At 45.3% G+C, this 24,256-nt stretch overlaps 3 protein-coding genes across 3 annotated transcripts; 1 reads left to right on the plus strand and 2 right to left on the minus strand.

Annotated features, from left to right (window-relative positions):
• The first annotated feature begins 1,320 nt into the window (after positions 1–1,320).
• Positions 1,321–2,268, plus strand: LOC118578736 (olfactory receptor 2A12-like). Its single transcript, XM_036179907.1, has one exon. The coding sequence runs from the start codon at positions 1,321–1,323 to the stop codon at positions 2,266–2,268; it is 948 nt and encodes a 315-aa protein (XP_036035800.1).
• Positions 2,269–8,810: 6,542 nt separating this feature from the next.
• Positions 8,811–9,749, minus strand: LOC118577120 (olfactory receptor 2D2-like). Its single transcript, XM_036177175.1, has one exon. The coding sequence runs from the start codon at positions 9,747–9,749 to the stop codon at positions 8,811–8,813; it is 939 nt and encodes a 312-aa protein (XP_036033068.1).
• A 9,876-nt stretch (positions 9,750–19,625) lies between these two features.
• Positions 19,626–20,573, minus strand: LOC118577071 (olfactory receptor 2A12-like). Its single transcript, XM_036177073.1, has one exon. It carries the CDS (start codon positions 20,571–20,573, stop codon positions 19,626–19,628), a length of 948 nt encoding a protein of 315 aa, XP_036032966.1.
• Between the last annotated feature and the right edge of the window lie 3,683 nt (positions 20,574–24,256).

Genomic DNA, 24,256 nt, shown 5'->3' on the forward strand with positions numbered 1-24,256 from the left:
TCTGTCTTTCTCTGTCTCTCTCTGCCCCCTCTCTCTGTCTCTCTGTCTTTCTCTTTCTCTCATACTACTCTAATTTTTTTTTGTTGCTTTAAACAGTCAATATTCTTTCATCTTGGCTCACACATTGACTCTGTGCTTTTCATTTCCCCTTTCAGTTCTGTGCCCCACAGAGGATCGTTTCCCCTCAGACCAAAGAAGTTCTTTGGGGCATCTTTTGCTATGGGTCTTTGGGGCGTCTTTTGCTATGGGTCTTTAGGGCGTCTTTTGCTATGGGTCTTTGGGGCGTCTTTTGCTATGGGTCTTTGGGGCATCTTTTGCTATGGGTCTTTGGTCATCAATAACCAGCTTTCATTTGATTTCTAAAGTTGTTCACTGAGTTCTGGGCTAGTCGTTTGCATCCTTCCTCAGTGCACATTCTTCTTCATCTTTCCTCTCTTCCCTCCCTTCCCTTCTTCCTCTCTTCTCCCTCTTCACCACATTAAATGTGTTACTCAGTCACTGTCTATTTTCTGTGAAAGGACCTTGGCCTGTCTCATAATAGATCATTTGAAGAAACATACCCTCTCTTCTTAGGCCAATTTTAAGACAACACTTGTTTGTTTTTATTTTCAGTCATTTTCCTTTATATTTGTCTTTCCTGGTGTCCAGACAGCATCTCTATGTTCTGTAGGTCAGGGTGTCTCTTCCATTGGGAAAACCATAGGCCATCATTTTTTATTGACTTGTCCTTTGTCCCTTGTCATTTACCCACAGTCCATGAAAATGTGTGACTTTGACTTACTGATGTGATACTACTTATTTCCAATGATAGTTATTCTCCCTCTGTTTGAGGTAGTCAGGCCAATAGCCACATCTCTCAAGTTTGAGGGTACCCATCAAGCTTTTGGAGCTGTTCAACTAAAGTCAGTTTGAGGATGGTCCCAAAAATGAAGGTAGACTTTGACATTTGATATTAGTTGCACACAAATTTGCATTCTTAAACACCCAATTCTTCCAATAACATCTTAAGCTGTATGGACCACGAATTAGAAGACATTACTTTTTGGGTATCCCCCATTCTCTTTGCAAATTCTACATTTGAAATGTGGGGATCATAATCTCAGAATAAGCTGCAATTGCATGATAAAAAGGAGCATGCTGATTCATATTAAATGGAAATTCTCTTTAAAACTCTGGTCCCAACTCTGTGGGACATTTATATGTACTTGGCTCTGATCTTCATGTTTGATGCACCTGTTATATGAATGGCAGCAGGGTTAGCATCTGAGGGCTTCTCTCTCATGAGTGATAGCTTTGCTCTATCTTTGCAGCAGGAGAAGGATGCAGGACTTCCTCTGGAGAAACCACAGCTCTCTTACTGAGTTTGTTCTTCTAGGATTCTCTAGTGACAGGAAGATAAATGGCATTCTGTTCGGTGTCTTTCTTCTCCTCTACATCATCACCCTCTTAGGCAATGGGCTAATTATCACCTTGATACACGTGGATTCCCGCCTCCACACACCCATGTACTTTTTCCTCAGTGTCTTATCCATTCTGGATATGGGCTATGTCACCACTACAGTGCCCCAGATGCTGGTACATCTGGTCTGTGAGAAGAAGACCATCTCATATATTGGATGTGTGACTCAGATGTACATCTTCCTGATGCTGGGAATCACTGAATCATGGCTTTTTGCAATCATGGCTTATGATAGGTATGTGGCCATTTGCCATCCTCTCAGATATAAAGTCATCATGAGCCCTTTACTGCGTGGGTCACTAGTAGCCTTTTGTGGGTTCTGGGGTATCAGCTGTGGCCTTATATATACTGTTTCTGCTATGATTCTTCCCTATTGTGGCCCCAATGAGATCAACCACTTCTTTTGTGAAGTACCTGCTGTTCTGAAGTTGGCCTGTGCAGACACCTCTCTCAATGACCAGGTGGACTTCATCCTAGGCTTCATCCTTCTTCTGGTCCCACTCTCCCTCATCATTGTCGTCTACATCAATATCTTTGCTGCTATCTTGAGGATCCGTTCAACTCAAGGGCGAATCAAGGCCTTTTCCACCTGTGCCTCCCACATCACTGTGGTCACTATGTTCTCGATCCCATGTATGATTATGTATATGAGACCTGGTTCTGAGTCCTCCCCAGAAGAGGACAAGAAGCTGGCTCTCTTCTATAATGTTATCTCTGCCTTCCTCAACCCAATAATCTACAGCCTTCGTAACAAAGATGTGAAAAGGGCCTTCTTCAAGGTGGTAGGCTGTGGCGAAGTGTCAGGATGAAGGCTTGGGGGTTGTGAGACTAGAAGCCTCCTGGACCACTCAGCACACAGCTTCCTTAATGAGAATGTCTTTGATAATGATACTCTATTACATCCAGTGAGCTGAATTTGGTTCAACACCACTAATTTACTGAAGACCTTATTGGGATATTACCACTTATTACATGTACTCATCTTGACATATAGTTATATGGAAACTCCATCAGGGCTATAACTATTCCATTATCACAAGGAGATATTATATATGGTCCCCAACTCTAACCTCTGATACTGACGCCATTGTTTCTTCTCCATCAGTATAACATCCTCATTTTGTGAATATTACATAAACAGATGCAGCATGTGATGTTGGGGGCTCTGTGTTTCTTAATACCCTTGTGATCCCTCCAAAGTGCTATGTTTAACAGTAGTATGTTTCTATATCTTGCCACAGTTTAGTTTGGGTAGTTTCCATTCCTTGGCTATTCCATATAAAGCTTCTAAAATATTCATGTGGAGATTTTTTTCTCTTTTTAATAGTTTTAAAATGACATTTGATTACTTATTGTGGGAAGGGACAAGTGTGCTAAGACATGTATGCAGAGATTGAAGGACAGTTTGTGGGGTCAATTTTCCCTTCTACCAAATGGGACCTGAAGATTGAACTCAGGTGGCCATGTTCGGCAGCAGGTGCCTTTGTTTGCTGAGCTTTCATGTGCCCATTTTGGGAAAAGGTTTGTTTTTTTCTTAAGAATAAATTCACAGGAATGTGATTGTCAGGGCATATGCTATGTGTATACTTCAGCTTATAATAATATTTTAATGAAATCCACAGCTAGATATAATTTCATGTGTACCAGTGTGTCTGTGCTTAAACAGACAGATGCATTGGGAAGGCTGTGCTACACTGAGACTCCTTATACTTCCCGAAAGAATGTAAACTGATATCACTGCTTTAAAAACAGTCTGCAGTTCCTCTAATAATTCAACGTAGAGGGACATGTGGTCCATCCATTTTACTCCCAGACACTTATCTAAGATAAGTTAAAGCATACATGATTACACAAAAATGTACACACTGGAGGTTAGAGAGATGGCTCAGCAGTTTAGAGCACTGCTGTTCTTCTGAGGACCCGGATTTGATTCCCAGCATCCATGTGGTAACTCACAACCATCTGTAACTCCAGTTCCAGGGGACATGACTTCTTCTGGCTTCCACAGGCACTGCACACATGTGGAGCACAGAAACTCATGCAGGCCAAACACCAATACACATAAAATATTTTTTAAAAATGTGTACACTTGTGGTCATAGCAACTTTATTCATAATAATTAGAAAGTAAGATCATCAACTCAAAGCTTGTTATCTAACGGGTAAATAAAATATGGTATGTGCACACATGGAATATATTTTTCAACTAAAAGGGAACAAATACATTATATATTATATATGTATATAAAATATACAACATGTACTATATATATGTGCTACAATGTTGAATTTTTGAAATCAAAGAAGTCAGTTGCAAAAATTCATGTAGCATATCATCTCATTTATATAAAATAATCCAAAATAGGTGAATTCTTAGAAAGAGAAGGTGGATCCATATAGTTGTCGGTCCTAGGGGTATGACGGGAAAGGAGGAGCAATTACTTATGCATATGGAGTTTCTTTTGAGACAATGAAAATGCTCTAAAATTACACTATGCTAATGGCTATGAAACTGTGAATGTAGTAAAATACTGAGCTATATAATAAAATGCATGAACTTTACAGTGTGCAAGTTCTGCTAGATGAAGCTGTTTTCACACAGATTGTGACAATATGTTTTTTGAAGAGACATTCAGTTTGGCAACATATGAACTCCCATTGCTCTGTGCATCGTCTAGAGGTGAGTGTAGTTGGTATTTTCTTGTTTTAATCAGTTAAACAGGCTAAGCACTCATTGTGTGCATTTGTATTTGACTGACAGCTTATGGTGGTGAATTTTTTTATGTGCTTATTTTCTATATTATTTATTTCCTAAGTATTTGTTCAAAGTTTTATTTGCTAACTGGAATATAATTTTTAAATAAATATTTTAAATTTTTGTGTATGTTTGAGAGAGAAAGATAGGTAGCAGATGATAGATAGATAGATAGATAGATAGATAGATAGATAGATAGGGGGAGGGAAGAGGAGAGGGAGAGGGAGAGAGATGGGGAGAGAGAGAGAGAGAGAGAGAGAGAGAGAGAAGGATTTGACAAAATTCAACATCTATTCATGGCTGAAACAAATCCAAACTTAACAAGCTAATATTATGTGTAGAGTTAGCTGAGGTCTTTACAGTTGTTCATCCTGGTAACAACTACAAAACCCTCAGCTAACAGCACACATGACATGAGGGACAGATCCTGGTCCTTCTGCTAGGGATTTCACAAACAGACCAGGCAACAAAACTGTCGCCCACATGCAGAGCTCCTAGTTTGGCCCCATGCAGGCTCCCCAGCTATCAGTCTAGTGTCATGTGTACTGTGGGATGTCTTTCTGTATGCTGTGAATATATGCTGTTCTCATTGGTTGATAAATAAAGCTGTTTGGCCAATGGTGAGGCAGAATAAGGTTAGGTGGTACATTCAAACTGAAGCAGATGAAGAAGGGTAGAATGAGGAGAGACACCAGCTGTCCAAGGAGCAACAAGATGCCAGCAGACCAGTAACACCATGGCCACATGGTAACACATAGATGAACAGAAATGGGTTAATTTAAGATGAAAGAGCTAGCTAACAAGAAGCCTGAGCCATAGGCCATACAATTTGTATATAAGCCTCTGTGTACTTACTTGGGACCAGGCAGCTGTGTGACCAGGCAGGACACAGGAAAACTTCTAGCTACATGTGTGCTCCCACAAGTTCAGGTCATCTGTCTCTGTGTTTCCCCATCATGATCTTGACCCCCTCTTGCTTATATAATCCCTCTTCCCTCTCTTCAACTGCACTCCTGGAGCTTGGCCTGGTGCTTGGCCTGGTGCTTGGCTGTGGATCTCTGCATCTGCTTCCATCAGTTACTGGATGAAGGCTCTATGATCACAGTTAGGGTATTCGCCAACCTGATTACAGGGGAAGTCCTGGTCAGGTACCCTCTCCACTATTGCTATGCATCTTGCCTTTTATGTCTAGTGCTTTCATTTAATCCTTTAAATTAATTTATTATTAGATTTAGAGAAGTTTTAGGTTTAAAACAACTGCATAGGAAGTGAGAGGCTTTTTAAAGTATCTATTCCCCCATCTCCTGTATCATTATCATCTTGCATGATGTTAATTGATGTTCATAGGAAACAGAGGCATCCTGATGGAGAAGGGCTGGCTTAGTGGTCCTCTCCAGTTGTTTACAATTTTTACTATATAATTTCAGTCTTGAAACTGTATCAGTAGCTGTTAATGGTGTGATCCCAACCTGTCCACTAGCTGTTTCTTGCTTTTTGTTCACTTATCTTCATGCTGTGTTTTCATTACAGAATAACAACAAAGTAACATTTGACAACTCATACCACACAGCATTTCTGTGGCTCCATATTATAGAGCTGTTTCCGAATCCTTCCAAGTTTTTCCAGTCATGATTCTTATAGTGGAAATGTTGCTGTTGTCTTTCCTGTGCTTCTGATATCCACTTCCCAAGGTGTCCTAAGAACAGAATGACAGGGTTAAAGGTCATGTATGGACATCTTTAGTATTCCTGATACATGATACAGTCTTACATCTTACAAAAGACCAGTTTATAAAAAGCCCTTTATGAAAGCCCATGGTTTATTGTATTCTAAAGAGTGAGACCTGGGGCCGGAAAGATGGCTCAGTGGTTAAGAGCACTGACTGCTCTTGCAAAGGACCTGGGTTGGTTCCCAGTGCTGACATGGTGGCTCACAACTACCTATAACTTTAGTTTCAGGGGATCCCATGCCTCTTCTGGCCCCTAAGGGCACTAGACACAAAAGTGATGTGTAGTGTGGGTGAGACACTAATACACATAGAAAAATTAAATAAAAACAATTTTTTATTGTATTTTTAAAATTTTATAGTTTAATTTAATTTTACATATCAGCCACGGATTCTCCTGTCCTCCCTCCTCCTGCCCCCCCTCTCCCCAACCCACCCCCATTCCCATCTCGTCCAGGGCAAGGACTCCCCTGAGGATTCAGCTTAACCTGGTAGATTTAAAAAGAATGAGATCCTTCCTTAAAAACATCAATCAATAAATAACATCTGTTGCCAATTTTCTGGTGTTCATTTTCTTTTTTTAAAATTTATATTATTTTATACTTATTTTTATTATTAATTTATATTATTTTATTATATTATTATAATCAATATAACTTTATATTATATTATTATTTATATTATATTATTAATTTATACTTATTTTACACACACACACACACACACACACACACACACCACAGCACACACGAGGCATGGTGGCATGTGCCTTTACCTACTGAGTTGTCTCACTGGCCCCATATTTTCTTAATAATTTATAAAAGCCCCTTTTATATACCATGTAACTGTATGCTGCAGCTGTAGGCCCTGTTCATTACTTGTATCTCATTTTGATTAATTATTTATGCAGCAGTCTGACTCTGGTTGGTAGATCAGGTAATTTTGAGAGCATTTGAGAACACTGGGAACATGTTCCCTTGGCAAGGGCCCTGGATTCTCATGAAGGGGCAAGGCTATGTCATCAGTCTTGATGTTAAACATCCAGACCAACAAAGTTGATCCCTCCCTCCCTCCCTCCCTCCCTCCCTCCCTCCCTCCCTCTTTTCTTTCTTTTTCCTTCCTATCTTCTTCATCCCCCTGCAAGGGGTTTGATAGGCAGCAAGGACCTCAAAGAAGAACTCAAAGGCTTCATATTAACTTATGGCACGCCTCTAGGCCTCCCACAAAAGGTGAGCCTCCTCTTAGGTGGGTGCAGTAGTTTCTTCAGCATCAAGTAAAGGCAAAAGCCAATAAATGTGATGGTGCCTAGCAATGCAGCTTAAGAACAGTGAAATCCACAGAGATGATTTGTGCTTATAAAGAGCCTGAGTGGAATGAGGAGAGTGTGGGAAGGAAGGTCCCTCCATCCGTGAAATAGCGGATTTCAAACTCCCCACTGGGTCCCTTCCTCTCCCCAGACCCAGGGTAACACTATACCCACTTCTCTACTGCTTCCCCTCACTTCTCTGACCCTTGTGTGGACAGAGTCCTTTTTCTTTGATAGCATCAAGACAGGCTGCAAGTTTCCAGAATGGACTTTATTTAAACAAGGAACAATGAGAAAAAACAGAAGTAGACATTCTTTTCAAAAGCACAGAGATGATTAGCAGTGGCTCTTCCTCCATAACATTCAGAGATTCTCTAGGGGGCAGACGCAGGTTTGCTTCTCAGCAGAGTCTCCTGAGTTTCTGCTTCTTCCATTTCCCTCTCTTTTCCTTTACTCTCTCCAGCCACTTTCAGAACCCAAGAGGATCACAGCTGGTTGATGCATGGTGGTTCATTGCTCAGTAATGAATATTAAAAAATTAAATATAAGGGGCTTGAGAGATGGCTCAGTGGTTAAGAACACTGGTTGCTCTTGCAGAGGACTTGGGTTTCATTCCCAGTACCCACATAGTGATTCCCAACCATCTGTGATTCCAGTTCCAGAGGAATCTGATGCTCTCCTCTGGCCTCCATGGGAGCTGCATGCATGTGGTGCATAGACCTAAATGCAGGCAAAACACCCCAACACAAATAAAATAAAAATAAAATAAGAATTTAAAAAGAAGTGTTTGAAAAATAATAACACTTGCTGAAAGAAACTAAAATACACCAGCCTCTGTAGCAGGTATTTTCATATATTACCTCATGTAATCATTGCAATCTCCCTGTGAGAAAGAATTAGAAAACTTGGAGTAGTTAAGTGACTTGCAAAATTCACATTCTTAGTAACTGATAAAACTTTATTAGTCGCTTTCCTTGTTACTGTGACCAGATATTTGACAAGAGGCACCTTAATGGAGGAAGGGTTTGCTGGGGCTTACATTTTGAAGGGGCATAGTCCATTTTGGTGGGGAAGGCATGAGGCAGGTGGCTTCATGAAAGCAACAGTGTGCAGCTGGGACTCCTCACCTCCCGACGTCTTGGTGGTACAGGATACGAGACAATGTCATAAAACCCAATGGCCCACTTTCTCTAGCCAGGCTTCATCTCCTAAAGGTCCCACAGCCTTCCCAAACATTGCCACCAGCTAGGGACAAAGTGTTTAAATACATGAGCCTATGAGGGACGGTTCACATTCAAACCCAACATTAATCCTTCTATCCCTGCTCTGTCTGGCAGTAAAGCCCACGTTCTTGACTGCTGGGCTCTTCCTTCATAATCATCTGTCTCAGAGAGCATCACTCACTGTAGATGTCTGAGCCTCCTGTTCCTCCCCGACCTGGGCAAGGGTGAAGAGCTGTATCTTTATGGAGTCTGGATCCTGCTTATCTCATGGAAGAGTTCCTGGGAAGGTGGCGACTATGAGTCCTACTTGGTTCGGCTCCCCAGGTGTTTAGCTTTAAAGTTTCATTCTGGAGCCCCACTCCATCCCACTACTTTGAGGAAAGCCCTTTTCACATCCTTGTTCCTCAGACTATAGATGACAGGGTTGAGGAAGGCTGTGGCAATGTTATAGAAGAGGGCCATTTTCTTGCCACTGTTTGATAAGGAGCCAGAGTCAGGACTCATGCACATGATGATACATGGGATGGCGAACATAGTGACCACAGTGATGTGGGAGGCACAGGTGGAAAAGGCCTTGATCCTCCCCTGGATTGAGCGGATCTTCATGATGGTGGTGAAGATGTTGGCATAGACGATGCCAATGAGGGAGAGTGGGACCACAATGACATTGAAGCCTGTGATGAAGTCCACCAAGTCGTTGAGGGATGTGTCGGCACAGGCTAACTTCAAAACAGCGGGGACCTCACAGAAGTAGTGATCAATTTCATTAGGACCACAATAGGGCAGTCGCATAGCAAAGAAAGTATAGCACAGGCCACCCACCACACCATAAGTGGCACAGATACCCACCATTAGGAGGCACATCCCACGGCTCATGATGACCTTGTACCTGAGCGGGTGGCAGATGGCCACATACCTGTCCACAGACATGATGGAGAAAAGCCAGGATTCAGTGACCCCAAAAAGGAGAAAGATGTACATCTGGGCCACACATCTTGTAAAGGAGATGGCCCTCTTCCTGCTGAGAATATGAACCAGCATCTGGGGCACAGTGGTGGTGGTATAGCACACGTCCAACATGGAGAGGACGCCGATGAAAAAGTACATGGGTGTGTGGAGACGTGAGTCCTGGTGGATGAGTGTAATGAGGAGACTGTTGCTCAGGAGGATCAACAAGTAAAAGACTAAAAAGAAAGTGAAGAGCAGAGGATTGGTCCTGGGGTCAGGGGTGAAGCCCAGTAAAATGAATTCTGTCACGGTGGACCAGTTGACTTCCTGCATTGTGATCTCTCCTGTTTAAAGAGGTTTCAGATATGTGACTCATTGAGCATCTCAGGGGTGTGCAGGGCATCTCTATACCCATTGTCCGTTTACACAGACAGTTTCAGGAGGCTTTGGATTGGCAAGTGGGGGGTGCTGAGAAGTAATTCCCATGTGCAGTTTGAATGATACTGGGATTTGGCTCAGGATTTCCTAAGGGCTTTACTGGTGCAAATGGCAGGACTGGTCCAGGGCAGCCCTGTAGTGCACTTTCCATTCTGGTCTCGACTATGAACTGTCCACTTCTCCCAACACAACCTCATGTCCCCTCTGCGACTCCCCCTACTTTCCATTTTGTCTTAGGACTACAGAAGTTACGAAATCTTACATGGATAAAGATTAGGATCAGGGTTGGGACTTTACATGATTTGGGTCAAAGTGTTCTGTTTTTTTAAAATCTCCATTAGGATTTAAAAGATGTGTGTGACTGGGTGGTGGTGGTGGTGGTGGTGGTGGTGGTGGCGGCGGCACACACCTTTAATCCCAGCACAAGGCAGGGGTAGGACAGAACTCTGTGAGTTCAAGTTCCAGGACAGCCAAAGCTACACAGACAAACCCTATCTGAAAAAAAAGGTGTGTGTGTGTGTGTGTGTGTGTGTGTATATACTCCACATATATGGAGGTACCCACAGAAGCCAGAAGAAGGTATCATGTTCCTTAGGGCTAATGTTACAAGAAGTTGTAAGCTCCCATGTGGGTGCTTGGAACCAAACTTGCATCCTCTGCTAAAGCAACAAGCACACTTAACCCCTGCCCCACATCTGGCTTGAATGTGAGCTCTGGAGCTTGAACTCAGGTCCTCATACTAGCATGGCCAACACGTTACCAGGTAAGCCATCTCCACAACCCTCCATACCCAGTTATAACGGGACCCATGGGATGTCCTGCTTCCCTAGGTTCCTTCCAACTGTCTGCTTTATGAACCATTACAGAATCATGTAGTACAGTCTCTCCAGAAACTACCTTGACTTTATTTTAAAAAATTGACCAAAGAATCATCATGTCTCAGGCTAAAATTGCATGGCAGAGGTCATTTAATGGGATTCTACAGGTCATATATAAGATTTTTGTCTGAATTGTCTAGTTTTTACTTTTTAATTAACTGCTAATGTTTCTTAACAATTGAGCTTATGCATACAAAACTGGACCTTCAGGATCACATATTAGACCTGGCCTTGTTCAGCCCTTGTTTCTATACTCAGAAACAGCCTGGAGATGAGTAAATATCTCTGGCTCTCCTTTGGAATAAGGTGTGCACTTCCCTATTCTCAATTCTTTTTTTTTTTTTTTTTTGGTTTTTCGAGACAGGGTTTCTCTGTGTAGCTTTGCCCCTTTCCTGGGACTCACTTGGTAGCCCAGGTTGGCCTTGAACTCACAGAGATCCACCTGCCTCTGCCTCCCAAGTGCTGGGATTAAAGGTGTGCGCCACCACCGCCCAGCCAATTCTTATTTTTTTATAGACTGGGTTCCTGAATTGCTATTGCCTGCTCAGCCCCTATAGCATATTGGTTTATCGTCTCTGTCCTAGTGATGTGCCACTATGATCACTGCTAAATAATCTTTGGAAATTTTTATCTTCTTTATATTTTTTGAGACAAATTCTTTGTGTAGTCCTGGCTGTTTTAGAACTCACTCTGTAGACCATGATGGCTTTGAACTCAGAGATCTGCCTGCCTCTGCTGGGATTAAAAGGGTACACCACCATATCCAGCCTATCTTTAGAAAATTTTAGCTGAAGAAAAGGTAGGTAAGTGAGTGGAAGATCAGATGGCTGGGAACAATCAGATTGGAGAAAACTGGTGAAGGCTTCCTTTAGCTTTCTGGTGACCCTCTGCTGAGCTGCACCAACATTCAACACTTTCTGTTCATGCCTCAGGTTGGACTTGGGATGGGGGACAGGGGCCCCACAGGTGACCCAAGTGTCAGCCCTCACCAGATGCCTTCTATGACTGCTCCCTAAGAGTCCACTTATGGCTGAAACAGGCACATGGGAAAGGAGGGGACTGTCGCTTCTTGCCTGGCTGCCTCCTGACAACACAACTGGGAATGTCCACTGCCCTGGGTGGGCATTTGCTATGAGGCTTAATTAAAGTCTTCCAATTTCAGAGTTATACATCCTCAGTTTTTATAGCGCTTTGGAATATTTTTTCTAGGGACAAACTTATGAGCTATGCAGTATCCCATCTCCCCTCCTCCAGACAAGCATGGTCCCACATGTCTCCTCTTACTAGGTAAGGCACTCCTTAAAGCTCAATTTGATAACTGCTAATGCAAGTTCCTCATTTGACCAAAGCCCAGAGACAGGGAGTGTCTGGACTGGAGCCGTGTGGAAAGCCAGTGAGAACAGTGAGCATAAAGCAGACCATCCTCAGCCCAAGAAGCAAAGACACAAGCGACAGGTCTCGGACTGCTTGCCCCCGTGATGAACTTGCCTGAGAGCTGGCTTTGGCTCTCACTTTCTTCGGCTGCTTTGCCCTGGGTCTTAGGGTCGGTTAGTTGGCCTCTCTTAGGCTCAGATTTTGACTCTGTCACATCTAGGCTTGTTGATGAGTTGCTGTCTACAAAAACAGATAAATTGTGTGATTGCAAAGGCTTGGTGGAGGGTGACTCTCTAGGATGGAGTTGGCTGGTGCTTGGGGCTACTAGCCTTGGTCCCTTGTCACGAAGGAATGGAAAGCAGAGGATTGTGTTTTTACTGCGAACCCCTGTGTTCGTCTCTAGCTCCTCTCCTGCAATGCAGGCTGGGATGTCGGCTGACTTTGCCACGTGTGGCTTTCACTCTCAGCGGGTCATTGTGTCTTATCTACAGAGAGGATGTTGACTTTCATAAGTCTGGTTCTAAGTGGGTTTTCCCTCCTCTTCCCTGTTACCAGCCATTTCCTCTATTGCACACAGACACACACACACACACACACACAGAGAGAGACACACAGACACATACACAGACACACACACAGACACACAGATACACAGACACACACACACAGACACACACACACACACACACACACACACACACACACACACACACACACAATTAAAAAGTAAAAACAGCCGGGCAGTGGTGGCGCACGCCTGTAATCCCACCACTCAGGAGGCAGATGCAGGCAGATCTCTGTGAGTTTGAGGCCAGCCTGGTCTACAGAGCTAGTCCAGGACAGGCTCCAAAGCTACAGAGAAACCCTGTCTCGAAAAAACAAAAACAAAACAAAACAAAAAAAAGTAAAAGCAGGTATTTTTTTAAAGAGGAACACAAACTAAAGGAGGCACAGGGACACTGAGACCTTACAGGAGACCGCTGGAGGGACCGAAGAAGGCACACAAACAAAAGGAGAGAGAAAGGAGGACGGAGAAGGAAGGAAGAACATCAAGACGCTGAGCAGGCGCAGTATGAGGGTGTTGAGACCGCTCAGGCTGTCAGGGAGAGAGACACACAGCGACAACAAGCTGAGAGTTGTGAATGGATAGTTATAAGTCGAAAATTAAGGCAGAGACCAGGGGAGAAAGAGATGTCTAGGAAAGCAGAAAGAGGGGAAAGAGGAGGAAAGAGTTCAAGGCTAGACAAAGAACACAGGAGCAGGCAGGGGAGCTACAGACAGGGGAGAGCTGGGCAGAGATGCAGACATGGAGGGGATGCAGGGAACCAGACCCTAGCAGGAGACTCACAAGGAGAAAAGCCTTGAGAATCTGAGAGGGTGCTGGAAGAAGAGGGATGATGTCTGGGAGTTAGGCGAAGGAGAGGACCGTTCTACAGGCAAAGCAAGAGACAGAGGGAGCCCAGGAAAGACGTTCAGAGAGACAGAAAGGCTGACAGAGTTGACTCGAGACACAGGCAGAGAACCCTAGAGGGCAGGAGGAGAGATGGGGGACACCGGCCCAGCAAATGGAAGTAGCAGTCGGTCTAGAGGGCAGGAGGGAGAGATGGGGGACACAGGCCCAGCAAACGGAAGTAGCAGTCGGTTGAGGGTAGCAAACAATGAGTGAAAGGAGCAAGCGGGAGGCTGGGAGAACAGGCCTGGGGGTGGAGGGCAATGGACAGACTCAGAGGGAAGAGGAGGCAGAGACAGGCAGCCACATACACTCACACAGACAGGGTAAGGGACAGAATCAAACACACATGGCCAGCTGGCCAGCAGAAACTGTAGGTTGCCCTGGACTCCTCCTACCTGGAGCTCCTGGCCAGCACAGCTGGGGATGGAGCAGCTGCCAATTCTCCAGGAGGACTGGGAACAGTCCTGTCCTAAGCATATAGTCCTGCAGGAAAGAAGGTGTGGGCGGTGCCCCATCAGACTCTGGAGGCCACTCCTGAGTGGCACTTGGCCCCAGGGATCCATATAGGACAGTTCCAGCAGCCATCTCTGGGCCAGAGGGAGAGGCACTGGGCTCTGAGGAATCTCCCTCCCTAGGGACACCCAGGCCACTCCTTCTTCTGGGTTCTAGAATGGCTTGAGACTCACCTGGGATAGGGTGGTGGATACTGGGGACATTGATGCTAGGCTCAGGCAAGGCCCCAAGACCAGGGCTGACTCTGTGGCTCCTCCTACAGGAAAAAGAAAGCAAGAGACACTCTGGGAGCTCTGGTGACACAAGAGACCATGAAATTGCCCTTTCTCCCTGCCAGGTGATGTACCCAAGGCTTTTCAATCCATTAGGATAGTAGGCAAAATGTCTAGCATCCTTGAGCTCTCTTAGTCTACAGGCATATTGTAGACTCAACAGCAAAGGTTATGGGCTCAAAAACAGGGACCATACAAAACAAACATTAGTAGTATAAGAATGGTTTTTATTATCAGCAATCAGCTACAGTTCACTAAACACTCACATGGTCACATAGAAAGTAATTGTATTTAGTGTGGAACCTTGAATGCTGTGCATCTTAATCTTTATCTTATAAAGCAGGGAGTCTATGAGGGTCTTAAACCACCCAGTGGCCTCTCAGGTCTCAGCCCTTTGTGTCCTGACATTTCAGGCCACTTGGTGAACAACTTTTCCCTTCCCTTTGAGAAGCACAGGGATGAGGTGGGGTCAGAAATGGGGCACAGATTCAAGACAGAACCTGAAAAGAATTTTCGTCTTGCACTTGAGTCAGAGTAGGGCAGCAGGGAGAACCTTGGAATGCTCACCGTTGAGGTCTTTGGACAAAGGGTAGGGAGAAGCCCATATTCACTTGATAGCAACAGAAATGGAAGACTCCATCCTTTCTGAGCATGAGAAACTCATTGGTTCTCAGGCCCTGGTGCCATCTGTGATGTGGCAGGCATGGATTCCTCTCTCCCTGCCTGCCATCTTCCCAAGCAGCCAGGAGACTCTAGTTCTCCCCCCTTCTCAGCAGCAGGGCCTAAATTCCTGCTAAATCCCATAAAGCTGTGGGCCATTGGTGTCCACACAATTGCTTCAGCTGTCTTTCTAACACACCCCTGCTCCTCGGTGGGTGGTCAGAGCCCTTCCTGGGCATATTCCTGTCCACCTCTCCAGTACCACCACTTTGCATAGTTCTTTGATAGACACTCTACTCTGGGCAGCCTGAACCACCTGTATTTGCCCCACTGCCATTGCTTCTTCAGCCCTGGCTGCCCTGCCATGGCATGCAGCCTGGAAAACATCTGTGCACACCTCCAAACCCAGCCCCACTGTGCTCTGGTCTGGGAAGCCTTCCCTTGCAAATAGGTGGCTGTTCCTTTCCTGTGTCTATGCTCCTGCCCTGTGCAGCTCCTCCCTGACATCAGCTCCATGCTTACCTCCCCTCCTCATGAGAACCTTGCTTATCACTTTCCTCTCTGTGTTGTGGTTTAACTGGACACTTGGTTGATTCTAGAAGCATTTATATGCACCAATGGTGGATCAGCATTAGAGACCAAAGATGATCAAGACTTGGCCCCCTCGCTCTGCTCATGGTGAGCTTGAGGTCTGGCTGGAGAATGGAGAAGGATACAGGTGCCCAGAGGTCCTGGAGAAGGGCACACATGGGCTTCTGTAATGACACAGAGGGTCCCAATGACTCTTCCCCCAACAGACAAGGAAGAGTTCATTGGAAAGGTGATGCCTGAGCTGCATCTTGGAAAATGAACGGGAATTTGTTATGTAAAGAAGGAAGTGAAGGGCAGACTGAGTACAGGGAACAGAGTGCAAAGATCCAGAGGAAGGAAACACGGCCATGTATTCCCTCCCCATGACCATTTAAGGACAGTGTTTGTGTCATTGACACCTATGCTACAAACCTCAGTCAAATGGATCATATACATGAACATAGGGTACATTGGCGGGCAGAAGGAAGCTGGATGTGAACAGAACACAAGGGGAATTATCCTGGTGCAAACCATCTTGGGAAGGAAAGGGTTAGAATAGAATTTTGGCTAGGTCAGGGACTCATGGGTAAACCTCCATCCCTGAAGCTCCCTGGAGCTTTGTAGGCCTGCCTTGCAGTGGTGTCTGCTGGCTCAGGTCCATAGCCCATTCTCAACCTTACAGCTTGCTCCCCACGGCCTGTATCCTCTCAAGTCCTGTCTATGTGCCAAGAATAATTTCCTAGCCAAAGACACAGATAAACATATAGACATTTTTTTTCCTGATCATAAAATTTGGTTACAGAGAAACATCAAAAATAAAGATGGAGTGTGAAAAAGCAAAGACAGTAAATGATTTCCAAAAGTAAAGAGTTGAGTACAATCTGCCACGTGAATAACTAAACTCCATTGTTCTTCATTAAAGACAACCTGGAAAACAAAGCATGATTTCTGTTCACAAGACAGCATGGGACCCCCTTCAACTCCATATCTGCAATGTGTATCTTCTCATCAGATACCCACAATCCTTATGGTATGTAGATACATACGGCTGAAGATTGAGCTCAAGTGTTTCTAGCCATCCTGGCAAACGTCAGCCGCTGGAAGAGCTGGAGAGTCCAAAGTTGGCAGTAGCAAGACAAACCCAGAGTGCGGAGGGGTGAACACAAGATTTGGGGATTGGTTTTGTCTTCTGGTGGGTGGCAGTGGGTAGGACAGTTTGTCTCTCTGCTGGCCTCTTTTATAAAGTGAAGGCAATTTAGCTGACCAGAAAGGCCTGTTGTGAGAAGATAGCAATGAACATGGGCCCACTCAGTTTGGAATGTGCCAGCTCCCCCTTGTCTACAAGAGACATGTCTTCCAGTGGTTGTTTGAAACAGCAAAGTAGCACAGCTTATACATGATGGATGGGTAGCATATACCGGGCAGACACTCTGGACACAGGGATGATTTACATCCTACCTGAGGCAGAACAGGACAGGATTCATCACAGAACACTGACAGTTTAAAGCCTCTGAGTCGTTTATTTCTTAAAAATTTCCATTCACACACACACACACACACACACACACACACACACACACACACACACACACGGGACTGTGGAAAGCAGACTGCAGATAAAGGGGAACATACTGATGACCCTTGGCTCACACTTCTCTAGACATGGGCCAGCCATCACTGACTGATCCCCGGCTCTCACTGCTCTAGCCATGGGCCAGCCATCACTGACTAAGCTGATCCCTGGCTCACACTGCTCTAGCCATGGGCCAGCCATCACTGACTGAGCTTGATTCCTCACTCACATCTGGATACACTGTTGTGACTTCAGCCTTGGGGAAGAGCCTGAGCCAGAGGCATCACCTCAGCTGGACCAGCTTCCAGACTCTCAGAACTGTGAGATCACGTCCGTTGCTTTAAGCCACCACACATCAGAGGAATTTTAAACCTAGCAATGGGAGAGTAGGTCATCACTTGATGCCTCTGGCACATTCATTTGTGTGGTGCTTGTTTATTGTTCCTTCAGTTCCTTTCTGAGTCTGCTATGTACCAGGCACTGTAACGGGACTTACAGGAATTCTGTGTTGAACAAGACAGACACTAGAAACTTACTGACTAGGACTAAGACAAACAGTGCATATTTAAATAAAAATCAAGTTCATGAACACTGTGTAGTTCTATTCACCAAATTAAAGCTGAAATGTTTTCTTTTACTACTACATTGTACCAGGGAGCCCATAACTCCCTTTAAAAAATAAAATAAAATCACTAGTTTGGCTATTTGTCTCTGTGCTTTTTCCAATAATGGTCTCAACATTTCTCAATCATACAATCCCTCCTCTTTCTCACCAATTGGACTCCTGGAGCTCCACCTGGGGCCTGGCTGTGGATCTCTGCATCCACTTCCATCAGTCATTGGATGAGAGTTCTAGGACAACAGTTAGGGTATTTGGCCATCTGATCACCAGAGTAGATCAGTTCAGGCTTTCTCTCGACCATTGCCAGTAGTCTTATTGTGGAGGTATCTTTGTGGATTTCTGGGGACCTCTCTAGCACTTTGCTTCTTCCTATTCCCATGGGGTCTTCATTTATCATGGTCTCTTTTTCCGTGGACAAATAGCAAAACTAGTGGAAACACATGAACTATGAACCAAAAGCTATGGAGCCCCCAACTGGATCAGGCCCTCTGGATAAGTGAGACAGTTGATTAGGTTGAACTGTTTGGGAGGCACCCAGGCAGTGGGACCAGGACCTATCCTTAGTGCATGAGCTGGCTGTTTGGAACCTGGGGCCTATGCAGGGACATTTTGCTCAGCCTGGGTTAAGGGAGGAGGGGACTGGACCTGCCTTGACTGAATCTACCAGGTTGAGCTGAATCCCCAGGGGAGTCCTTGCCCTGGAGGAGATAGGAATGGAGGGTGGGCTGGGGAGAGAGTGGGGAGGTGGGAGGAGGGAGGACAGGGGAATCTGTGGCTGATATGTAAAATTAAATTATAAAATAAAAAATAAAATAAAATACCCAGATGTGGTGGCACACACCTTTCATCACAGGCACTTGGAAGGTGAGGCAGGCAGATCTCTGTGAGTTTGAGTCTGATTTACGTTGTGAATTCCAGGCCAGCCAGGGTTATATAGTAAGACTCTGCCGCAAACAAACAAACAAACAAACAAATAAGATATACTGAATGTAAGCCAATAAAAAAGTTTTGCTGATATTTTAACACATTTCAAAGTTTCTTTTATTTCCTAGTACTGCTTGACTCTGAGAGTTGATGATCCAATGGGCGGGAGGAATTGTAATACTAAAGGAATATTTGAGTAGCTTGCTCATCCATTTCATCCCGAAATGGGGAGGAGCTTATAAAGTCTCACCCAGCCCTGAGGGTCTCTGGGCAGTTAAGGACCTGGCATTTTCTTGAGTGGTGTAGCCATGGGTACCCACATTTCAGTAAATACTCCCACTTATGTGATGCAAGCAGCTCCAATTAAACTCAGCAGACTGAAAACAAACAAACAATAACCCTTCCCCCCAGAGCACCAAAGTAGGAGCAGGAGAGGGAGAGGGATGAGAGAGGATAGGGGATGTGTGAAAATTACCAGCCTTCACTATACACATGCACAAAAAAAGTGTCAGAGAATAAGATTTATGTGTGGCCACATGTTCTTCTGAGCCTAACAGAGAAGAAATCTTTTATTTTTAATTCGTCTACTTATTTTACATTCTGGATGCAGCCTCCCCCCCAGTCCTCCCCCTCCAGTTCCTTCTCCTCCATTCCCCACTTGGCTGTGCTCATGCTGAACTGACATGGACTTCTAGAAACAAGGAGAGAGCCCAGGAAGAAATAAAACCATGTCCATGAACTCCAAGGATAGCCTTTTAAAAACAACCCCTTTGCCTCCAGGACTTGGAGGAAGCCGCAAACTTAACAAACAGTGGTGGGACTTTCTGTTTAGGAGTGGCCACAGCCTCTCCTGGCTGCTTGGAAACTCGTGTGGTTCAGAACCAAGTTCTTTAGTATGCTAAAGGAGCTCCATCTAGTCTTCCTGTCCACGGTCACTGGGCTGTCCCTCTGTCTCCTAGCACTTTCAGAAAAGCCCCCTTTACATCCTTGTTCCGGAGGCTGTAGATGATGGGGTTGAGGAAAGCAGAGACAACATTGTAGAATAGAGCCAGCTTCTTGTCCCGCTCTGGGTCATACCAAGAGCCAGGCCTCATGTACATCATCATGGCTGGCCCATAGAACATGGTGACCACAGTGATGTGGGATGCACATGTAGAGAAGGACTTGAGCCTCCCCTGGGATGAGCGGATTCTTAAGATGGAGGCAAAAATGCAGGCATAGGAAGCCAAGATGAGAGAGAGAGGGACCAAAAGTAAGATGAAGCCCAAGATGAAGTCCAACTGGTCATTGAAGGATGTGTCTGCACAGGCCAACTTCAGGACAGCAGGGACCTCACAGAAGAAGTGGTTGATCTTGTAGGGGCCACAGTAGGGCAGACGCATGGTGAAGACAGTGTAGACCAGAGCACCAGTGATGCTAATGGACCAACAGATTGTGACCATCTTGATACAAACGAGGCGGCTCATGAGTAGAGAGTAGTGAAGGGGGAAGCAGATGGCCACGTATCTATCATAGGCCATAATGGCATAGAGAACACACTCAGCGATACCCAGGACCAGGAAGATGAACATCTGGGCTACACAAGCACCCCAGGAGATGGTCCTCCTTGGACACACCATATTAACCAGCATCTGGGGCACAGTGGTAGTGACATAACTCATGTCTACCAAAGAGAGGATACTGAGAAAGAAGTACATGGGAGTGTGAAGGCAAGAGTCTAGGTAGATCAGAGTGACAATGAGGCCATTGCCCAGGAGGGTGATCATGTAGAGCAAAAGAAAGAAGATGAACAGGGCCACTCTGATCTGTGACTCACTGGAGAAGCCAAGGAGGATAAACTCGGACACTGAGCTGTAGTTTTCCTTCCTAAGGACCTGCATGGTGATCTGGCTGTTCCAGAGAGAGGAGCGCTTTGCTCTTCTGTCTGTGGCCCGAGGGAAGGAAGACCAAAACAGAGCCACACAACAGCATACACAAGTTGCTTCCAATGATGCAGTCAAACCTATGCTGAGTTGGATGGAAAGAGTATCAAAGCTAGGGATGCTGTGACACTGGGCAAGGAGTTGAGAGATCTGACTGCTCACAGGATCGCCCCTGGAGCCGTCTTCATCCACGGAAGACAAGGAGTTAAGTGGCTATTTTTGCAGTAGGGAGCTCAGTTGAACCATGACCACTGCCAGTTCAGTCTACCAGGGATGCACACTTGTCCCAGTGGGTAGGCAGATCCTTCTGCTAGCAGATGGTTAAAATTATGTCTGACTGTCTGGATTAGCAGGCTATGAGTGCTTGGGGTACTACCAAGCCAAAACTCTGTGGTAGCCACTGAGGTCACAACGGAACTAAAGCTGTGGAGGAGACAAGTGGAGATCTTAAAAAGCTGATAAAAACAGACAGGGTAACAAATAAAAGTTTACTACTGGCTTTAGGTTATAGCCAAATCCAGGTAAAATATATTAATTTAGAAACTCATATATTTATTGACAAGGTTATAGGTGATCTTATCAATAGATTGAAAATATTAGGCAAATGAACTCAAGACAAAATTACTACAGTTGTGTTTGATAATGTAAATGTTTTATAGCATATTAGAAATATATTTGGGGCTGGGTATGTAGTTCAGTTGGGAGAGTGCTTCTCTAACATGCACTAGGCTCAATAGCACCCATAAATCTGGCATGGTGGAACATACCTGTAATCCCAGAATCAAGAGATGCAGATGGAAGGATCAGAAGTTCAAGGTCATCCTCAGCTACATAGTGAATTGAAGACCAGCCTGGACTACATGAGAACCTGTCTCAAAAAATAAAATAAATGTTTTTAACTAAAGCCATTATATTATGATCTTGGTATGGCAACATTGTATTTGCCTAATAAGTATTATGGCCTAAAATGGAAAAGACAAGACATATTTGGCTAACATAAGGCAGGGACCTCACAGCCTGTGCATCTGAGGTGGTGATCCTGGGTTCTGGCTTCCTGCTCCCAGCTTCCCTGAGGCCCATCCAGGCTTTGTTTCCTAACTTGGATAAGTGAGGTTTTCTGTTGCCTTTCCATGACCAAGCATTTAATCAGATTCTCCTGAGTGGCCCAGTGGTACCCACTTACCCAGCAATGTGACCTTGGACAAATCCCTCCGTTGGTCTCAGTCTCCACAACTGGTAAACAGAGATGAAGCCTTTGCGGCACAGATTTTAGCAAGGTGCATGAGGGATATGGTGTTGAGACATTTTGTAGAATATAAAGTGAGACAATAAAAGGAGTTAGTATAAGAGAAATGGCGCTCAGAAATCAGAAATGCAGTGGCTGCTCCTGGCTTTGCCCCCTGTGCTGTGTGATCTTAGGTGACTCCACACCCCCCTCTGAGCCTCACAGAACCACTATTTAAACTGAAGGTATTAAATATGATACTCCCTTCAGCTTGATTGTCTTTGATATCAAGCTAGAGACCCGGAGACATACCAGTGCCCTGAGCACCAGGGAAGGGCTGAGATGGGCAGGGCTGTGTGGGCAGGGGTTTGTTCTAGGAGTTTGAGAAGTGAATCCAGAGCATTGGTGGATACCTACCAAGTGGACTTGGGATCAACACACTTGATCTGGTAGCCTCTGGGAAGGTAGCCATTCTAACCACTGTGCCAGCAAGACCTCTGCAGACATGACAGTCTCTTTATCACTTTCTGACTCACGGAGCTACTCAGATCCTTTGCTTTTCATCTATTAAATGCTATTATCTCTTCCTTAGTGGAAACTTCATGACATATATCTGATTTACAGAAGGTGATCAATAAATCATGACAACTTAGATAACATGACGTTGGGTAGATGGAGGAGCAGGAAGAGGAGCTACAGAGGCATGCCTGCATATCTAAGTCTTGGAAGGGCAGGTCTGCATGCACAATGGTGAGGACTGGTGGCCACGGGATGATGGTGGAGGTGGAGCAGACAGTTGTAGACAACTAAACACGCTAAAGAAGATACATGAGACACGTGTTCTGAGCTTCAAGGAGTGTGAGGAGTTGGATAAAGGAAAAAAATGTCCCAGGCAGGGAAAATGTGTGAAAGTGAGAGGTGGCCTAGCCTAGCTCAAAGCCTTGGGCCATGAGAGGGGAGACTTTCAGGAAACAAGAATTGGTTGAGTCAGAGCAAATGACCACCCTGACATCCACGGGAGGGCAGGGAATGTGAAGATGCCTGAGTCCCCTTCCAGCTGAGCCACAGTCCAGACCTGAACCACCACAGAGACCTCCCACTGGCCTCTTCCACACCCCAGCAAGTGCATTATCACTTGGCTTAGCATACCCTTTCTTGTGTCTCTCTGATGGAAGTCAGGACCTTGCTCAGTGGCTCTGAGTGTTCTAAAGTTTATATGACTCTCCAACAGCCAAGGAAGACCCCTGAGTCAAGTTGTTAACAAGATGACCAGCACCAGGATCCTGTCTGGACAGCTAGAGATTTGGGACTTCCGACAGTTGGTTGTCTTAGTTCTTTTCCTTTTCATCCTTTCCCACAGTGGCTCTGCTGGCACTTCCCATGGATTTTTGTGTTTCCCCAGATCTTGTGCCCTGCACAGCCTCCTTGGTGTCTCCTGAACCTTACCTGACTGGTTTGGCCTTGTTTATTTCATGTGTGTATTGCCTTTCCAACCAGGCTGTGGGTTGACACTATGTTTCTTTTAGATTGTTCCACAGCATCTAGCAAAAATGAGGCACCTGTTAAGGGCTTGGGGAGATCGTGGGTTCAAGACTGTGTTCACTTAGGGAAAGATATATAGAAGTTAGTCCTCTCCTAGGCAATGGCAGTGAGTCAGACAGACCTATCTAGGCATTAGGTTTTTCTGTGTTAACTGAGTTCTGCTCTGCCTTCTACCAAGTGCCAGGGCTGGGACTAACCCCTGGGTCTTGAACAGCATAGGTGGCTCAACCACTGTGCTTTTTTGTCTCTTGCAAAGGTGATGAACGGGCAATAACCTTAAGCCCTCTCACCAGGAAAGCACCCTGCTCACATTCACTCTCCAACCCCCACACCTGCTGGTGTCCCCTGCTCCTTCCCAGGCTCTGAGTTTCTGGTAGAGAGGAAAGGATCTTCATCCAGCACTCCCTCCCTTCCAAGCCACCCTTGCCTTCAATCACCTTCAGTGACCAGCCTGCTCTGTCTGAGAAGTTTCCTTCGCCTCTGTGACAGCAGCTGCCTCTTTTCTATGGGTTCTGTGGGTCACAAGAGGAAGCAGTCCATCCTGCTCTGCTTGCACCGACACTCTACAGGAGAGGTCCACCGTTCCTAAGTGTGCAGGGCAGGGCTCCAGTGGGCAGACCCAGGAGTGCTCTCTTGTCAGATGAGATTGGAGAGTGAAGTTCCAGCCCCTGAGAAGCCCTAGGGATTACTTGCCCATGCCAGCAAACACAGCACAGGGCCTCTGGGTTGGATGAAAGATGCAGCCAGGAAGTCTAATGCCCCTAAGACATTTCAGGCTTGGCTCCTGGAACGGGGAGCTGGGCATCCTTTGGAAGTTTCCACTAGGGACTGAAATGTCTTTCCTTTGAGACTTCAGAATGTCTGCAAGGATGGC

This window comes from Onychomys torridus, chromosome 2, assembly GCF_903995425.1.
Source record: "Onychomys torridus chromosome 2, mOncTor1.1, whole genome shotgun sequence".
NCBI classification, from domain to species: Eukaryota; Metazoa; Chordata; class Mammalia; order Rodentia; family Cricetidae; genus Onychomys; species Onychomys torridus.